Source organism: Paramisgurnus dabryanus, chromosome 14 (assembly GCF_030506205.2).
Source record: "Paramisgurnus dabryanus chromosome 14, PD_genome_1.1, whole genome shotgun sequence".
NCBI lineage: Eukaryota > Metazoa > Chordata > Actinopteri > Cypriniformes > Cobitidae > Paramisgurnus > Paramisgurnus dabryanus.
Window position 1 is genome coordinate 9,327,369 of NC_133350.1, and position 19,538 is coordinate 9,346,906.

At 36.3% G+C, this 19,538-nt stretch overlaps 1 protein-coding gene across 1 annotated transcript in view; it reads left to right on the forward strand.

Annotated features, from left to right (window-relative positions):
• The window catches only part of gnai2a (guanine nucleotide binding protein (G protein), alpha inhibiting activity polypeptide 2a), a 54,855-nt gene that overhangs the window by 32,951 nt on the left and 2,366 nt on the right, over positions 1-19,538 (forward strand). The window contains exons 2-8 of the mRNA XM_065240982.2: positions 1,803-1,845; positions 5,453-5,594; positions 9,911-10,071; positions 15,755-15,883; positions 18,055-18,184; positions 18,495-18,648; positions 19,154-19,371. Coding sequence (XP_065097054.1) covers positions 1,803-1,845; positions 5,453-5,594; positions 9,911-10,071; positions 15,755-15,883; positions 18,055-18,184; positions 18,495-18,648; positions 19,154-19,344 — 950 coding nt within the window. The 3' untranslated portion in view covers positions 19,345-19,371. The remainder of the gene's footprint in view (positions 1-1,802; positions 1,846-5,452; positions 5,595-9,910; positions 10,072-15,754; positions 15,884-18,054; positions 18,185-18,494; positions 18,649-19,153; positions 19,372-19,538) is intronic.

Consider the following 19,538-nt stretch of genomic DNA (forward strand, 5'->3'; position numbering starts at 1 on the left):
TGAAAAGAAGGTCCAATGTGAGTTTGTTAAAGCAAAACCTAAATGGCAATAAGCTAAATAGCTATTGAACATCATATAGTACCTTGGTCTGAGTGACATCATCAGAGAACCAAGAGGCGGAGCCAATTATTAAATTTTGATAAAAATGTATGAAAAGGATATAAAACAAAACCAGAAGAGATCAAATGTTGGTTGAGTTTTTTTTTCTCTTTGTTTTCCTAATTAGCAGTGAAAAAAAATCCTCCAGTGAGATGTGTGCATTGTGAATTTCATGAGCTCTGTGAAAACGGGTCTGGTTTAATTGGTTGTCTCCTGAAGATACAGGCCATAGTGTAATATAAGCTCCCGACATTACTAGCGGTCTAACTCCACAAAATAAAATATCCAAATTGCTGTCCCAGTAGGATCGTTGGTACCATTTAAAATTAGTTTTGCAAAATGCAAGACACAAATTGCATTTTTGAAGCCTATATCCATAATTGGCTAATCAAATAAATATTAAGAATTCAGGGTTGGATTTCACTCATCTATACGTATTTACGGTTCTCAAACAGCCTATGAAACGTAACTGCTGTTTGTGTTATAACCTAAAACACATTCTGTGGAAGTGCAACAATGCCTGATGTTTTATTCAGAGACAATAACTGCAGCAGACATGTTCACATCCTGCAGGTGCATACCGCTAGCTTAAAGCTAACGTACAATAGATGTGATTCATTCATGTTACCATGGGGGAAATGTCCCATAAGTACCTGGTGGTGGTTGAGTACAATGCTAGTATGCTCACAGCTTGTGGTTGTTTATTATACCACCTGAAACGCTCAATTGTTCAAGAATTGTTGAATTCACGTTTTTCGCCTCCTTTTTCCTTGAGATACGTGAGCATCCTTTGTAACGGATTATATGGTGTCAATATGCAGCCGCGGGCGCAAGCGGCTGACGTGTTTGCGGCAGCTCGAAACTGCAGTCTGAATGCGCAGCGCCCCAGCGTACCTTGGAGATGAGAATTTGTGTGTTTTAAGTGTTGACAGCAGCTGGTGAAGTGGGAAATCGTTTCTGCAATCAAAACAAGTGGGTGTGAGCATGTGTGAGGCACGTTGACAGGTGTGCTAACGCCATGAGAGATGTTGAACCCAGTAGGACATCTTTTGGCACGTTTTTATACTATCTTGCATTAATGCATATGTTTTTTTTTTTTTTGGTGGGATTGCATAATTTTTTGCTCGGTTCAATGATGTGTGTGTGCTTGTAGAGTTGTGTAAGAAGCCTGGCGGCGTTTGCTGGAGACACATGTGTCACTCCGCATGAGATTCAGGGACTCGCTTGTTTGTTTTTGAGATTTTATAGAGTACTCGTGTGTACGGAAACCCGTTGATTGGTGTATGGTTATCTGATAGCCGTTATGTTTATATAATGTTCTAAAATGAGGCAGTCAGATGTCAAATGAGCAGTGTGCCTACACAGCATGCCTGTGGAAATAACCCCCCCTTTCCACCCAAAAAGGCCCTGTTTCCTGTTTGTGAAACACTCAGACATCTCCATTAAAGGCCAAACTTGATAAACACCAGATCTGAGAGAAAGAGGATGGAATGCTTAAGATTCAGAGCTGAAGTCAGCAATACTTTAGTTACTGGAAGTATAGGCTACACACACACACAAACTGCAGAGTGGACATTAGTGCTAAGACTGAGTAGACAGAAATAAAAAGCACTGACAGTCAGTTTGCTTTCCTGTCTAAGGAAGAAATTAGTGAAGGAGCATGTGTTTTAACGCCTATTGTTTATTTTGTGTTTGTGTCACAGGTGCTGGAGAATCCGGGAAGAGTACCATCGTAAAACAGATGAAGTGAGCAACATTTTTTTTTCTCCTTTCAACCATAAGAGTTAACACTAGTGTGAATCTGAGAGAGAAACAGTTGCACCTTTGCTCCTAAACAATAATAGTAATAATAAGTTTGCACACACAAATGTACATGCAACCCTTTACATGTTCATAACAGCCTTAATTCTCAGATTTGTTTTTACAAACACGTATATGCATTTATAGCAGAATTCTAGTCTGATTCATTTAAGAACAACGTCACTTGCTTTGTTCACTCGATTCATTTAAATTTCAGTAAATTTCATAGTTACTTGTTTGATGGCACTATGAGTTTAAAGGGACAATCCACTTTTAAAAAAAAAAAATCAAAATTTCCAGCTCCCCTAGAGTAAAACATTTGAATTTTACAGTTTTTGAATCATTCAGCTGATCTCTGGGTCTGGCGCTACCACTTTTAGCATAGCTTAGCACAATCCATTGAATCTGATTAGACGATTAGCATTGCGCTCAAAAATAATCAACCAAAAGAGTTTGAATATTTTTCCTATTTAAAACTTGACTCTTCTGTAGTTACATCATGTTCTAAGACCGACAGAAAATTTAAAGTTGTGATTTTTCTAGGCAAATATGGCTAGGAACTATACTATCCTTCTGGCGTAATAATCAAGGACTTTGCTGCCCTAACATGGTTGCAGGAGGCGCAATGATATTATGTAGTGCCCGAAAATAGCCCCTGCTATTGAAATATACTAAGGGGAATATTTTTGGCTGCTGTGTAATATCATTGCGCCATAATATCAGATGCTAATGGTCTAATCCGATTCAATGGATTGTGCTAAGCTATGCTAAAAGTGGTAGCGCCAGACACATGTACATTAGTAATTGCAAATGTAAAAACAGTAGTCTGTGGGCCTGCTATGGACCATTAAAGGGACACTCCACTTTTTCTGAAAATAGGCTCAAAATAGGATCAAAACGGTAAAAATCAAATGTTTAACTCTAGGGGAGCTGGAAAATGAGCCTATTTTCAGAAAAAGTGGAGTGTCCCTTTAATGGTCCATAGCAGGCCCACAGACTACTGTTTTTACATTTGCAATTACTAATGTACATGTACTTTGCCATAATACTATATATACTTCGGATTTTATGAGCCTCTTTTTATATGTTTATACTAATATGTGACCCTGGACCACAAAAATGTACATGTACTTTGCCATAATACTATATATACTTCGGATTTTATGAGCCTCTTTTTATGTGTTTATACTAATATGTGACCCTGGACCACAAAAATTAGTATGGGTATATTGTGGTTATAGCCAAAAATACATTGTATGGGTAAAATTATAATTATTGTGTTGCATATACATTAGAGGTGACGAGATCATGTGCGACGAGATCTCGCGAGATTAAATGTGTCTCTTAATCTCGCGAGATTTCTTGTGGAGGTGAAATGCTGGCCGTTTCTCAAATAAAAGACTGCATCCTTCGGAGGTCGCATTTTTAAACTGCATTTACTTCATAAAGACTGTCTTATTAGAGAATATTAACAATTATAAAGTTTACTTATTATTTAGTTAATCGCAACTTGTTGTAATATGATCACGACTTGCGAATGTAATGCTCAGATAATTAACTGAAATAACCCTTGATGACGTATGCAGCCTGCATATGCGACCTCCGGAGTATGCAACTTTCTGTTTGAACCTTTTACAGTGCATGCATTATATTCTGTCTTTTACAGCGTTTGCTTTTTTGTTTGGGTTTCCAATAATGTTCGTTTGGGAACTCGTGTGAAGTCTGAGATGGTTGTGTTTGTCTGTCTGATCAGTGTCAGAAGTCTCAGCAGATTAAACCCTTACTCAGAGTTTACATGATTTAATGTCTGCATGTTCTTGCTAAAAAATGACAGCGGCTGTATCATTTCTATTGTAAAGAAATGGACATATATTAAATATTTAAATGGGTTTTAACATTGTTTGGCTAAAAATAAGCATTTCTCTCCATCTAAAGTGAAGGTGAAAGTGAAGATAGCGTCCGCGAGACGAGTCCACTATCGCCCCCTGCAGGCATTTGTTATAATACATACATAATGCTTTTTATTTATAGGACACAAATGTAATGTGTTTGTTAATGTAATGTTGCTTAATGTAACTTGGTTTTAATACTTTATTTGAACCAATTATTATTATTGCATCTTCGTTATTATGTAATTTTAAAGGCTACTGCTCACTTGGGTCTATTTTATTACCCCAAAATAACAAATTACTTCATTATCAGTTAGCAAAAAAAAAATATATATATATATATATATATTAATATTCATATTAATACAATCCATTGAATCTCTTTAGTAATGTGTGTTGCAAAGGACTTCATTTAGACAACTTTAAAAGCTTTTTTTTCAGTATTTACATTTTTTTTGCACCCTTAGTCAGATTCAGAATATTTTCTATTATCATATAGTGTATCAAATGTATCTCTGCCAAAGCACACATCAATTGAAAGAGAATTTATTCATCTTTCATATGATATGTATAAATATCTATTTAAAAAAAAAAATGTATCCTTATGACTGGTTTTGTGGTCCAAGGTGACATATATATTTTCTGTAAAGCAGCTTCGCAAAAATGCTAAATTGTCAAAAGCACTATAGAAATAAATCTAAATTTAACTGAATTGTCAGTTCTTCAAGTATTCATGTTAAAATAAAACTTCAATTAAAGGTTACCAATGAGCAATTATCAAATCATTACATAAGAGAACGATTCAAATGATGCTTTATTCATAAATTGGCCATCACTACTGTTGTAAGACAGCTACACTTAGAGGATGTGTTTCCAAACCTCTAGTGTCTCACTACCCAGACTGCATTTTTAAGCATCATGCAATTAAGCAAATATGTGCCTGCCTGTGAAAGGCTAAAAAGGGCTGTCTACTGTAGATAGGCAGCTTGCTTTATTGACGTCTTACACAGCTGTTAAAGTATGTGTTTGTGCAGTCGGACCGCTGACAGCAGTTAATAGACTGTTTATCTGACCTTGACCTCGGCTGTAATTCTTGTACCTCTGTATCCCAAAGCGGTTTTAAATCCCACTTTAATCACTCTGATGGAAACGACTACTAGTCGACAACAGCACACAAACTCTGATGTAGGAGTGAAAGCATTAATTCTCTTAACAGTTGTCAGTGTTGCATTGTGCCTTGTTAAGACGCAGTGCAACCGTGATAAATCACATCTCTTCTGTAAATCCTTGTTAATCCTTTATTGCTGCAATTCCAGAAACACAGGGATAGTATGTTTTCCTCTTACCCTATGAGATTAAAGTGTATGTATGCTGTCTGACTCTTTCTTGAGTAATAAAAAGTTAATTGTTTCTTCTGACCTGGATAACAAAATGTTTCCATGTTTTTATAATCTTGTGGTCTAACAAGACCTGCAAACCAATTCCCACCAGCACACCAAATTAATTCACCAGCTATGCCAGCCTGTAGAAACTACAATTAATTTAGACTAATGCTCCTGTTTTCTCTCTCTTATTTTACGCTGTGTTTTATACCAAAACATTGTCAAAGCAATGCAATGCTAGGCTATACACCGAAAATGTCCCATAACTGCTGCGTTCTCCAGGATTATCCATGAGGATGGCTACTCGGAGGAAGAGTGCAAACAGTATCGAGCTGTGGTCTTCAGTAACACCATCCAGTCCATCATGGCTATCATCAAAGCAATGAGCAACCTCAAGATCGAATATGAGGACAGCGCCAGAGCGGTGAGTATACAGACCAGCAAATAAATCACACAAATGTACTCTTAAGCATTACACACAGGGGACGTCTCAGAGGTCTGTTGGCGTCCTGTGATCCTACGTCTCTCAGACAGAGAACAGATGACACAGTGATTGACCTACAAGGGCCTGTACTGCACACATATCCTACTTTTTCCTGTTCTCTTCTGTAGTAAAACACAGATTGTTTTTTCATAATCATATGCAGCTAAAACTAGATGTATTGTCTGCAACTAGACCAGGATTCCCCAAATCTTACCCTGGAGGGCCGGAGCACTGCAGAGTTTAGCTCCTACCTTGATCAAACCCACCTGAACAAGCTAATCAAGGTCTTCATGATCACTAGACAATCACAGGTGGGTAAGTTTGATTAGGGTTGGACCTAAACTATGTAGTGCTCCGGCCCTCCAGGGTAAGATTTGGGGAACCCTGAACTAGACTAAAAAATTGCGGCCAGTTATTCTGCCCACTTGAACGAAAGTGATTGTAGGACTGACATGCAACAGTAAAATTTTACAGGGTAAATAAAAATAAGCATACTTTGCTCTTAAGCCGTCCTTAAGGATGTCCTTCAGTTCTCTGGTGAACTGCATTTTAAACATAACATTATTGATCTTTTCTTTATCCTGCCCATCCTTTATTTTACCAAACACTTATTTTTTGTGAAGAAGAGTGAAGGATTAAGTGTAAGAGAAACACAGAGGGTTTTCAGCAAGGATCTTGTTCAATATATTTGACCCACCTGCGGCACAGAATCTATAGATGAACACGGTGCAGATGTGGTTCCCTGATCTGAGAACAGTTTTCAAAATCAGAATGGGTTAAAGCAGGTCAGGATGAACGTACTGGGAACGTTTTTGGTGTGATACATAGTAAATACATCCACTTAATTACATATCAACACAACACATATCAACCATAAATACATCTACGCAACTACATATCAACACAACACACATAAGCAACACAAGCCCAAAAATAGACATAGTTGAAATGGGACACATTGTGAAATACAGGATTTCGCTTGCTTTTAAACACTTGAATATTCAGTGGTTTTAGTGCAAGAAACCTCAACATTACAAGTAAAAAAAAAAACTTAATATAGCTCCGTTAAACACACAGGCTCTTTATTAGTGTTGTGTAATGGCAGTGTACAGTTTAATTAGACTGGCGAAGGGAGACTGATGATTGTATTTCAGCACTGGGAAAAGAGCTGTTAGAGGATAACAACATCTCTCCATCATCTTTAATTGGAGAAAGAGAGAGAAGTTTTTTTTTTAAGTATCTTAACATCTATTTGGGGCTTTTTATACCTTGTATTAAGATATGTTATTGTCGATGAGATTAAGTGGACGACGTTAAATACAAGTGTAAACGGGACGTTTTGAGCTTGTCCACTTTTGGACAAATTCTGTGTTGTTGAATATGTTTTAACAGCGACGAAACACTCTCCGCCTATTTATCTAATGTGATGAACCGAACCCAATATTTTGTCATTAATCAGTCATGATTTCTAGCACGATCACACAATGTACAGCGCTATCTTTAGGTTTTTATTGTTTCATTTTTGTTTCATTTTGCAAGCGTTTTAAAGTTGCGCAAGCGTATTTTATAAATTGCTCTGAAGTATCAAAGAAAGCCCTGACATATAAATGTACAAAACACTGTGCCACACGTTTACTAAAAACACAAGCAGTGGACTCTGACGTAATGTTAGTTTGCGTCAGTTTAAACCCAGTGTTGGGGGTAACGCATTACAAGTGACGTGCATTACGTAGTAATTAGGGATGCACTGATAGGATTTTTTGGGCCGATACCGATTTAAACAGACAACTGGCCGATACCGATATTAAACACTTGTATACAATACTATGCAGTTGGTCTATTAGCTAGTTTATTTCTGCATCAAATTATTTTTACTGAACATGGATTGGATCTAATTAACATTCAACTGACCAGCATAGTAAGAGAGGCACAAATTGAGCTAAAACAAATATAATAAGACAACATGACAACCTTCAAAGGTGGTTTTTGCTATTCAGGATTTATTTTATTAACAACATTAACTCATTTTTTTTTTTACATATTATGGATTTCTTTATGCAGTTAATTAATAAACAATCGGTATCTGCCTTTCTCAGACTATTGCCGATATGCCGATGGTTTCAAATTCATCAAAAATCGGCCGATAAATATCGGCGGCCGATACATCGGTGCATCACTAGTAGTAATATTACTTTTCTGAAGTAACCAGTTAAGAAGCGCATTACTTTTTAAATGACACTAATATTTGAGTTACTTTTTTAAAAACGTAATGAGTTACTTTTCAGTTTAATTAATTTGATTTAAAAATAATAATGTACTTAATTAAACTGAACGTAGTCATGTAGAATTACGCAAACTCTATGCGTACACGCCTGAGCGGGAACAGTTTGAGTCAGAAAAGGATGTGGCAGGCCAGAGCTTGGGTCACATGACATGCAGATTTAACAAATAAAATATTTTGTTAGTAAATGTTTTTATTTAGATTTTTTTTATATTAAAATTATGTATTTACCATATTTTCTGGACTATAAGTCGCACTGTTTTCATAGTTTGGCGGGTACTGGAACTTTTAGTCAGGTGCGGCCAATAGGTCAAAATGATTTCATACGAACCAAGACAAACCATTACCGTCTACAGCCGCTAGAGTCCGCTCTATGCTGCTCCTGTATTTATGTAATTCAATGGATTCAGTGATGTAAAATGACTTCGGGACCTTTTTGAACTTGATTTGGCTTGTTGTGTCAATTTAGCCTATTCAGCCTCCCAGATATGTTCTGTATGCTATTGTGTATCATGTAAATAACTGTTTAAGCTACTTTAACATGTACGGACACCTATTCTAGTCTGCTGTTCTGTGCTATTGTTTAGTTGAATAACTTGCCTTTCCAGATTAAATGTCTGTTCTTCCGCTTTGATTTTGTGAAAAAAAAATTTAAGTAAATGCGATATATAGTCCAGTGCGAATTATATATGTTTTTCCTCTTCAAAACAAATTTTTGACTGATGCGACTTATACTCCTGAGCGACTCATAGTCTGAAAAATACGGTACATATTATTATGATTTAAAATATTTTTTATTAACTCACAATCCACGGCAATTCCGCTGAGAACCTCCAGGGTTTAATGAATGCTGAAAGAAAAATTATTTTAAAATTTGCAAACATACAATCTTGTTGTACAACACGTAGTCTTTAGTGGTAAAAATATGAGTAAGTAAATAACATTTTTGGTTCAATTTAAAATCATCAACTATTTGCTGCATTGCATAGGACAGAAAATGAAACATCAGCTCATGCGCTTTGAAATAAATCTGTAATCGTGTCACTTTGAACATTGTTCTATATATTTTACACGTGGAAAACAGTCTCCATTGGGGTGAACTGTACCTCTGGGGTGTACTGTACCTCTTCATTTATCCTTCTTTCCTGGTCTGCTTAGCCGTAAATGATTTAAGAGCCTATAGCCCTCTCGTCCCCTTTCTATTCATATTTTTCGCCCTTGCTACTTTCATCCACCACCTAGTAAAAAATAGGCAGTGTTCCCATTTGGAAATTTATACTTTAGTGTTTCTTTGAATTTACAAGCCGCTTTAGTTATTAACTTACGCAACACTTGGGTCATTTCACCTTTACGATCTTTGTAATCTGCAGTAGCACATAGTTTAAGAATTCATTATGTCCCAAGAAGTGCAGGGTTTGCTGTCACACTCTTTGCCCATCAATTCTGCTCGCGGCTTTCATGTTTCGCTCCAGGGTTGACTTCCTGTGACCTAGTTCAGCTCTTAAGTGGGAAGGATTTTTGGTTTTTGGGAGAGTTCATTCCTGCAGCATGGGAGGAGAGAGACAGACATGTAGGTAGACAGTTTTTTTTAGTAGCTTGGAGACTGCCACAATAGAAAACATGTGGGAGACAGACAGACAGACACACAAATAGGCATGAGTGTATAACAGCACATCATGAGATATGACTGTGAAACATTATAGCTTGCATTTGCTTATTGCACTTTTGACCCATCTGGCAAATAAACTCTGTAAATCATCCAGCAACATCCATGCAACGCCTCTATAAACCAGCCAGAACGTGCTAGCTAATAAAATTCTGGCTGCAAGTTTTGTATCGGCACATGCAAATGTTTCATCCAGATAAATACATACTCCTTTGAATGAATAAACATAACATCTGAATATTGATATGGAATAAGTTGCTCTACGTTATGCATTATTTGTGAATGAATGTTTGTTCATTTGTTTTATAGGATGATGCCCGTCAGTTGTTTGCACTGGCCGGGGCGGCAGAGGAACAGGGCAGCCTGCCAGATGACCTGTCCAATGTCATTATGAGACTGTGGGCTGATGGAGGGGTGCAGGGTTGCTTCACCCGGGCAAGAGAGTACCAGCTCAACGATTCTGCTGCATAGTAAGTTATCACTTCTGCTCTGTTATCTATCTGCATATTCAGCAGTGACCATTTGTCATTATTCACGCAAAGCAGAATCAGCACAAAACGCTCAATCTGTGAGTTTAAAATGTATTAGGGAGGGTACACTGTGGGATTTAGGGTTTTTGTTTAGGTGAGCATAAAGTAGACAAAAAAGTCAAGAAGTCTGAGAATGTTAGTGAAAAATGCTTCTGTTTTGTTTTTTGGTAAGCACTAATTGTGATTATGCCAGTCTGAGTTAAATGGTAATTAAATTTTTTATAATTTTTAATATTGAGATTTATAAATCATCAAAGTTAAATAAATAAGTGTGTTAGGATAGGACAATATTTGGTAGAGATCCAACAATAATCTGGATTTTGAGGATGCAAAAAATTGAAATATTGAGAAAATTGCCATTTAAAGTTGTCCAAATGAAGTTTTTAGCAACCCATTTTACTAATGATAAAAATCTTTTTGATATATTTATGGTAGGAAATTAACAAAATATCTTCATGGACATGATCATTAAAGAAAAATTGATAATTTTGACCCAGTTGTTTTTTGACACTGGTTTTATGGTCAAGGGTCACAATTTGTATTTTCAATAAGTTGGTAATATGGCCAGGTTTACAAAACATGCTTATTTGATTGGTGACCTAAAAAATCCTAGTACAAAATCCTAAATATGTGTTTTTTTGTTTTTAAATACATTTTCTATCGGTGCGTTGATCCAAACATAATTTGAAAAAAAAGACAAAATAGATCCACACATGAAAAAAGGCCCAAAAGTTTACAAAAAATGTATTATCCAGAGTAGGGATGCATAACGATGAATCACGATTAATCCATAGCAGAATAAAAGTTTTGGTTTACATCTTATGTGTGTGTGAACTGTGTATAATAACTTTGTATAAATAAATGCAAACACATGCATGTATATATTTAAGAAATGTTTACATGTGTATATACATTTGTATATTTATGTATAATTTATATTGTATATAAATATAAATACTTATTATATAAATACATTTTTTTTCTTAAAATTATACATGCATGTGTGCATATTTATATATATTAAAAAAATTATTATACACAGTTCACATACATATATGATGTAAACAAAAACTTTTATTCTGCTAATCGATTAATCGCGATTAATTGTTATGCATCCCTAATCCAGAGGCCACAAAATGGTGCAGAAGTGCTCTGCAAAATTTGGGATTAAACACCTTATTAGTGCTAGTTTTGTGCACCCTACACTTTTTACACTTTTGCACTATGCATATTTTTGTCATTGGTCGAAATGTTAACATCTTATTTTAATGTTTATATAAGCTTGAATACCTAATTTGCTATGTGATCTCACAGTTTAATAGAATACACTGTATGTGACTAATTTGTTTCTTTATCCCCTGAAGGATCACTGGTCTCCAGTGTATAAAAACATATTCAACAATTACATATAGACACCAGAGGAACTCTAGATGTGACTGTAAGAAACCAAGGGGGGTGAGGAGCCAAATATAAACTGGCCCTTTAAATGCAGAAGTGGTAGAAAGTTGTGCAGCGTGTGAGAGCAGACTGGTTCAGATCGATGTGTGCAAGCGAGCAGAAACTCTGGTGCTAGCAGTTAACAGTGCGTTAAGAAACCAATTGCCTTTAAACGGAGGTTGGCCTATAAGTTGTCCCATGCTAGATAAACTCTAAAACAATCAAAGCAAGGCGGAGCACTCGGTGGTCCATTTAGAATCTGCAAAGGAACGCTGATGTCATTCGTCGGTGGAAAAAGAGGAGGACTGCTAATTTTAGTTATGACAATATTTAGTGTTCACTCGGTTCAGCAGATGTTTATATAACCGTGTGCAAGCCTCAGTGTGTGTGTTTTTTGAGTGGGTGGAGAAAAATGTGGTTTTACAGAGGCTGACCCTGGTAAAACCACACCCTCCCCACCCTCACAACTGTGTGTGATTGTGCACACCTGTTTTTCTACTTTTCACAGGGGCATGTTTCATATAAATCACTAAAAAGTAGCCAAATCTGACAATTCTTTTGTGGTAACATCTTGTCTGTACTTTTTAATTATCTTTAGCTCACATTAAAAGCTATTTATGGAAATGGAAAATCCCACAAACAGAATACAAACTTGTACATGGTTGTGGCTACAAATCCACATTACGATGTGTTTGAATTTGTGCCAATCCACAAGTTAAAATGAGTAGTAATACAATTTCAAAAGCACACATGGTCTCAAGAGTACATGAGGATTATTGATATATTACTGTGGTTTTACAAAGAATTTCTGGAAACATTGCAGTATTTTATGGCTACTTGACAAATAAATAAATAAATAGAAATATTGATTCGAGTTGAAATTTTTTTTTTATGTGAGATTAAAGAGGCTACAGAGTGATTCATCCAGATACAGTTATACAATTTATTTGACCAATAATGCATTTGGCCATCTTTCAAAATGTTATTTTTTGGAAAAAGTTTAATATTATATTGCCCGCAATATATTATTGGCTTAGTACTGGAACAAATGCTCTACTCGTCTTGATGATGTATTACTAATACTGCATATAGCTTACATCAGTACCTAGTGTATACTGAATCTCTTTATTTACATTATATTAATGCATTTTGCAGAGGCTTGCATCCAACGCAGCTTGGTGTGGATTTGGATATACATTTGATCAATATGTGCAGGGTAAATCTATCATAAATATGTATAGTAAATCTATCAGTCCCTCCAGTTTTTCGCTATTCCGCGATCGTGACACACAGCTCAAAATCATCAATATGTCATGTTATTTTGTGATCCTGCATAATTTTTTTTTTCTTACATAAATGCCAAAAACCGTGTGAGGCAATGCCACAATGCATTTCAATTTACTGTAGTCCTTATAAGTTGTAAGGAACTTAGGACACATGTCAACACGTGAGGACCCAACTGAACTCCTTTCAGGCTTTGCACTTAAACACACACACGCATAATAATAACACTACAAAAAATTATTTTCAAGAAAAAAAATCTTAGTATTTTTGTCTTGTTTTCAGTAAAAAAAAAAAAAAATTCTTAACTCTTTCCCCGCCATTGACGAGATATTCCGTCAATTAAGAGAAAACGCTTCCCCGCCAATGACGAGATTTTCCGTCTTTCCGCAATACCGCTATTATCCACCAGGTGGCGCCCTTCCGCAACTTTTTAAACCCGGAAGTATTGCCCTATGGCAAGCTGCTGCATGTCCGTGTCTGTTTTAAAGATCGCTCTGAATGGGATCTCTATGAAAAGTCCGTCACAAAAATGGAATTATTTCTGCTTTTTGCTCAAAATATGGTGTTTTTGCAAAAACCTACCCATATTCAAAAGCTGATTGCAAAATAACCACTAAAGGTAGGATGAAATGTTTTTTTTTGTTTGAAAGCAGAGGGTCTGTTCTTTCATTTGGTATATTGTATGTTTATATATTTAAAGAAGAACATTTTCTGGAAGGAATTAAACTTTGGTGTAAATCATGAAAAACGCTGGCGCTGGCTGGCAACTTTTTTTAAAAACGCTGGCGGTGAAAGAGTTAAATTAAGATGCTTTTTCTTGATGAGCAAAGAAACCCAAGAAAATAAGTCAATAAAAAAAATAAAACAAGCACAAAAAATCTGCCAATGGGGTAAGCAAACATTTTTCTGAAACACTAAATTCAAGAAAAAAATCTAGACAAATTTGCTTACCCCCATTTTCAGATTTTTTTGCTTGTTTTATGCACAAAATCACTTAAATTGATATTTTTGGTCTAAAAACTAGACTTATTTTCTTCATTTTGCTCATCAAGAAAAAGCATCTTAATTGTAAAAAAAAATTGATATTTTTACTGAAAACAAGACAAAAATACTAAGATTTCTTAAAAATAATTTTTTTGCAGTGAACACACAGATAAACACACAGTATAGGAAAGCGCATTACTGTAGGCAAGTCATTTTCAAACTTTTTAAAGAGCGACCCCCTACAAAAAAACAAGATTATGCAACGCACCTCTTTCAGTGAGATAAGAATTGATTCATATGTTCTTATTAATATCAAACATTTTTAAAACATTTATGCAGCTCGAAGTGGTACATTATTAGTCTTTACTTTCGCCACCATTGACGAGTTATCTTGTCAATTATGAGTTAATATTTACCTGATAAATATGCCTTTTTGACGAATTTCCGCAAACCGAATTTGTCAAAAACTGATGCAAAAAATATTTTGCTAGATTTTTTAACCGCATTTATTTTGATAATCTATAGTCTGATCTCTAATATAAATTCCTTTAAAAAAAAAAGAAATTTTTTAAGCTTTTTGCTCAAAATTATCAAAAAATTCGTATTTCAGAGGTTAAATCAAGTGGAAAAAGTAAATATGTAATGAAACGTTTTTTTCCCCCTGTTTTTGTTTGTTTGTTTGTTTATTGTTTGTTTGAAAGCAGAGGGTCTGTTATTTCATTTGATATGTATGTTTATATATTTATAGAAGAAAATTTTTCCTCCAAAGAATTTTGTGAAACTTTTGTGAAAATCACAAAAATGCTGGCTGGCAACTTTAAAAAAAAAAAGGCTGACGGCGAATGAGTTAATAACACCTTTTTTTTTATCATCCACCGACCCAGTTTTTAAAACCGCTGTGTGACAGCTGTCTATGTTAATCGAATTTGTAATTGTATTTTGAAGTTGTATTTTTTTTTTTGTTTCTCTGTTCTTATTTTATTATTTAAATATTTATTTAATTATTTAAGAACTCCTTAATAATAATTTAATATTAGACAAGCATTGATATCCTAATTAGAGAGAAAAAAATGAAACATTTCTGTGCAAATTTCTGGAAATTACTGCAACAAAACCACCACTCATTTTGATTGCAAAAATCACAAAAATACATAGCAAAATCCTGGAGGGACTGATCTATATGGTTTTTATTACACCCTATCCCACAGTGTCAGACTGAGACTGTACTTTTCCTTTTTTATACTTCAGCTGATGAAACAATAGCAGGTGGTCATTAATCTCTATGTGGGAAGTACAACCCATATTTTTGCTGGCTCATCTAAGCCATAGCATTGCACCAAAATCTAAAATGCTGTGCTTTTGCTTTTTCCTGGCGTACGTAAGGTAAAGACAACAAAAGCAGCTGTAAGCCACAGTTTGTGATTTTGAGGGATTTCAGCTCTTCTGTTTGATTCGTGTCGTCCCTGATTGTTTTGTGCCAGTGGAGCTCCAGTAGTGTAGGAGTGTCTACGGGGATCCTGACAACAATGATAGAAGTACAACAACTGAGAATAAAAAAATGACAACTTTAGGGCCCTTAGATAGTACAGAGCTTCATTTTTTCATAATTCAGTTTTAAACTGTTTGTTTGTCAAAGGATTGAGATGTCGTGGGATTGCTTTGGAGGTTTTTACTGGCATTTGGTGGTGCAATAACATTCAGACTTTGCACGAGCGGCTTATATGTGTGACCTCACCAGCATTTGATTGACAGCTGAATGACGATCTGCAGCCTCCTATTTTCCAAGTTACTCAGACTGCTGTTTTGTTTCCTTGCTCTAAACTTGTTGGACTTGTATGTAAATGCATGCATATCACATGCATTGGTTTGAAAGCCAACAGGACTGTATTCATCTGCATCACGTTGTGTTTGTTTGCAGTTATCTTAATGATATGGAGAGGATAGGGAAAGCAGACTACATCCCAACCCAACAAGATGTGCTGAGGACCCGAGTGAAGACCACTGGCATCGTCGAGACACATTTCACCTTCAAAGACCTTCATTTCAAGTGAGAAAGCCATCAGTGCTTATGTTTTTTTCTGATGTTTACTGAGATTTCTGTTCACACTTCCTGTGCAGGGGCAGTAACGCATGTGTTCACATGCATTCACACTTCTGACACCTCGCCCGCCCAATCTAACAGCCTCCGCTATTTTCGCTAGCAAGCAACATTCTCTTTAACCCTGTCTGGAATCAATTAAAAAATTAATCTGTTCATTTCCCTAAACCTGTGGATGGCCTTCGGTTCGGGAAGTATGTGGGATTTAACGAGGCTGGAATGATTCTCTTTGAGTCAGTTTGCTTTAATCTACAGAAGAAATGTCAGGCCAACCTTTAGAAAGATCAAACGCAAACTAGCTGTCAAAGACAGCCTATTACGTTGTCCCGTGTCTTGTAAATAAATTGTAGCGGACGATACAGCACAAGACATAATTTCCTGGAAACACAGATGACGTCTTACTGGTCTGTGCTGTTTTAGTTTGATATGCTTAAATTAAATGGCACCTGCAACTGACAGGAAGTCCATGGTCCTCTGCTCTCCCTCACGGCCTCATTCATTCTGCTTTCAACTTCTCCATTACCATAGAAACAAAGCCAGACTTAAATGTCACGAATAACACATGTGAAGGGGCATCCATAGTTTTTACCTTAAACTTTAAAGGGATAGTTCACCCAAAAATAAAAAGTTCTGTCATCATTTACTTAACCTTTATGAGTTGTCTTTATTCTGTTGAACACAAATTAAGATATTTTAATAAATGATGGTAAGCACACAGTTGCACTATCCATTGACCTCCATAGTATTTGTTTTTTATACCTTGGAAGTCAACAGGTACCATCATCATTTATAAAAGGGGACCTTTCCCAAGACTTTTTTAAGATGTCAGATAAATCTTTGGTGTCCCCAGTGTACATATGTGACGTTTTAGCTCAAAATACCATATAGATAATTTATTATAGCATGTTAAAATGGAAACTTTGTAGGTGTTAGCAAAAATGTGCAGTTTTTGGGTGTGTCCCTTTAAATGCAAATGAGTTGATCTCTGAACTAAATGGCAGTGCCGTTGTTGGATAGGGAAGATTAAGAGATGGTATGATCCCCTTCTGACATCACAAGGGGAGCCAAATTTCAATGACCTATTTTTTCACATGCTTGCAGAGCATTGTTTACCAAAACTAAGTTACTGGGTTGATCTTTTTTTTTACATTTTTTAGGATGATAGAAGCAATGGGGACCCAATTATAGCACTTAAACATGAAAAAAGTCAGATTTTCATGATATGTCCCCTTTAAAATTTCTTAATTTGTGAGAGCATAGTTTATGTCGCATGTTCGTAGCAACATAGACATAAGTTCAAATAAGGTGGCACGTGGTTAACATCAAATCACATTGGTTCTCACATGCCACAAAAAATGCTGACTCCAACTAGTTACAACACAATCTTTTTAAATATTCTACTCACTTTTAACCACTTCTGTATTTCTTTAAGACAACTGCAGTAATAAATAAACTATTATTCTGTCCATCAAAATCATGTTTCATATTCATCCAGTGGCGGCCGGTGACTTCTTTTTTCGAGGGCGCTTGATGCGAAGTTCATCACAACATGTATGTAGCCCGTCATATGTGTGGTTCGTAATTTCAAAATATGTGTTCTGCGCGTCGAGTGATCTTATGTGCATCACGTGTCTTGTCAAAATAAGTGCCTGCTGCAGATGCGTCTAAAGGGTTTATGATAAGAGAGGCTTGCGTTTGCCAGATACTCGCATAATCTCATGTGTATTCAAAGTTTACTGTTAAGGGAGTGTCTTGCGTGTATTTTGTGAACGTGAGCGTCTCTTTTATCATAAACGGTTTTGACGGGTGTGCAGCAGGCACTTATTTTGACAAAACACATGATGCACATGGTTCACATGACGCAACAAACACAAACACATGACACTCCGAACACTTATTTTGACTATGCGCCCCTCGGATGAGCAGTCACGAGCCGCCACTGTATGCATCGAATTAAATGTGAAGTCTACTCTTGATTAAGATCTGAAGGAGTTACGTTCTCTATGTCAGTGATCGTATGTCTGGCTTTGTAGGTTGTTTGGGGCATTTATCTCATTGATGTATTATTGATTTCTGTTTACACTGCTGACCACTTAAAAATGTGTGCTGTTTGACGTTAGGATGTTTGATGTCGGTGGTCAGCGTTCAGAGAGGAAGAAGTGGATCCACTGTTTCGAAGGAGTGACTGCTATCATCTTCTGTGTGGCCATGAGTGCGTATGACCTCGTACTGGCTGAGGATGAGGAAATGGTGAGATGGATGAATCTATAAAACCCATTACGCTATAAAGAAATGAATACTTCTTCTTTTCATATAATGTCTTTTTATAATATATCATCATATACCAGAAACATTTGCTATTTGTTTTTTTACTTTGCCAATGTCCACATTTTTTCTGACCTTTACACTTAATCAGGATGTTTTTGTCCCTGTGCCTTCCATACGTAATCGATTTTCCTAACCTTCTGATGTATTAAAGTAGTGTTTACGATGACATTTTTAATTCATGAACGGCGACATTGGTCTGAGCCTTGTTTTTCTTCCCATCTCTCTGTTTCAGAACCGAATGCATGAGAGTATGAAGCTCTTCGACAGCATCTGCAACAACAAATGGTTCACGGAGACCTCCATCATCCTGTTTCTTAACAAGAAGGATCTGTTTGCTCAGAAGATCGCACACAGTGCCCTGTCCATCTGCTTTCCCGAGTACACAGGTACAAGAAAACAGCCAATGAATCATCAAGTCAAGTGCACAAGTACCCTAAAAGCGTTTTTGAGCACACTCGCCTAAATCTTCATTATAAAACAGCACATGTTTCCTCTGCAAACCACACAGGTTTCGAAATTTCTCTTCACTTATTGGTATTCGAGCATTTTTATTCAGATTTCATTCCACCACCATGGTAAAATAAATATTAAGAAGCCCTAAATCTGATTGTGAAGCTGTAAGTCTTGATGATGTCCTAAAGGCCAATGATTAATTACATCCAGTACAGGGTTGAGCCCAGGACATTGATCTAAACCAGGACTGATAGTTTCACACTATCGATCAATTGGAAGAGATAATGAAGCATTTTACTGATGAATGGGGAGATTATTATGAATCAATCGGCGGATGGAGCAAAACTCTCCTTTTGTTTTTTTCTGGCTCCCTCTCGCTTGCTTATTTCCCGTCTCCCCACCGTTTTTCATTGTTGTCTTATTTCCCCTCCCAACAAGGTGCCAACAACTACGACGAGGCCTCCGAGTACATCCGCACCAAGTTTGAGGATCTGAACAAGAAGAAGGAAACCAAGGAGATTTATCCTCACTTCACCTGTGCCACCGACACCAAGAACGTGCAGTTCGTTTTCGACGCCGTCACTGACGTCATCATCAAGAACAACCTGAAGGACTGTGGGCTCTTCTAGACGACAAAAGCAGGAAGATGAGTCGAGGTGAGGAGAAATACTTTGTTAAATACATTTTATAGTAGGGGTGCGATGAGATATTAAAATAAAAAAATTTAAATAGTTGAAATGCTAGCTCGTGATCTTAACATAACGTTGAGTTTGTGGCAAAACCTTTTACAGTTAATGCATTATATCTAGTTTTTTTTACTGCG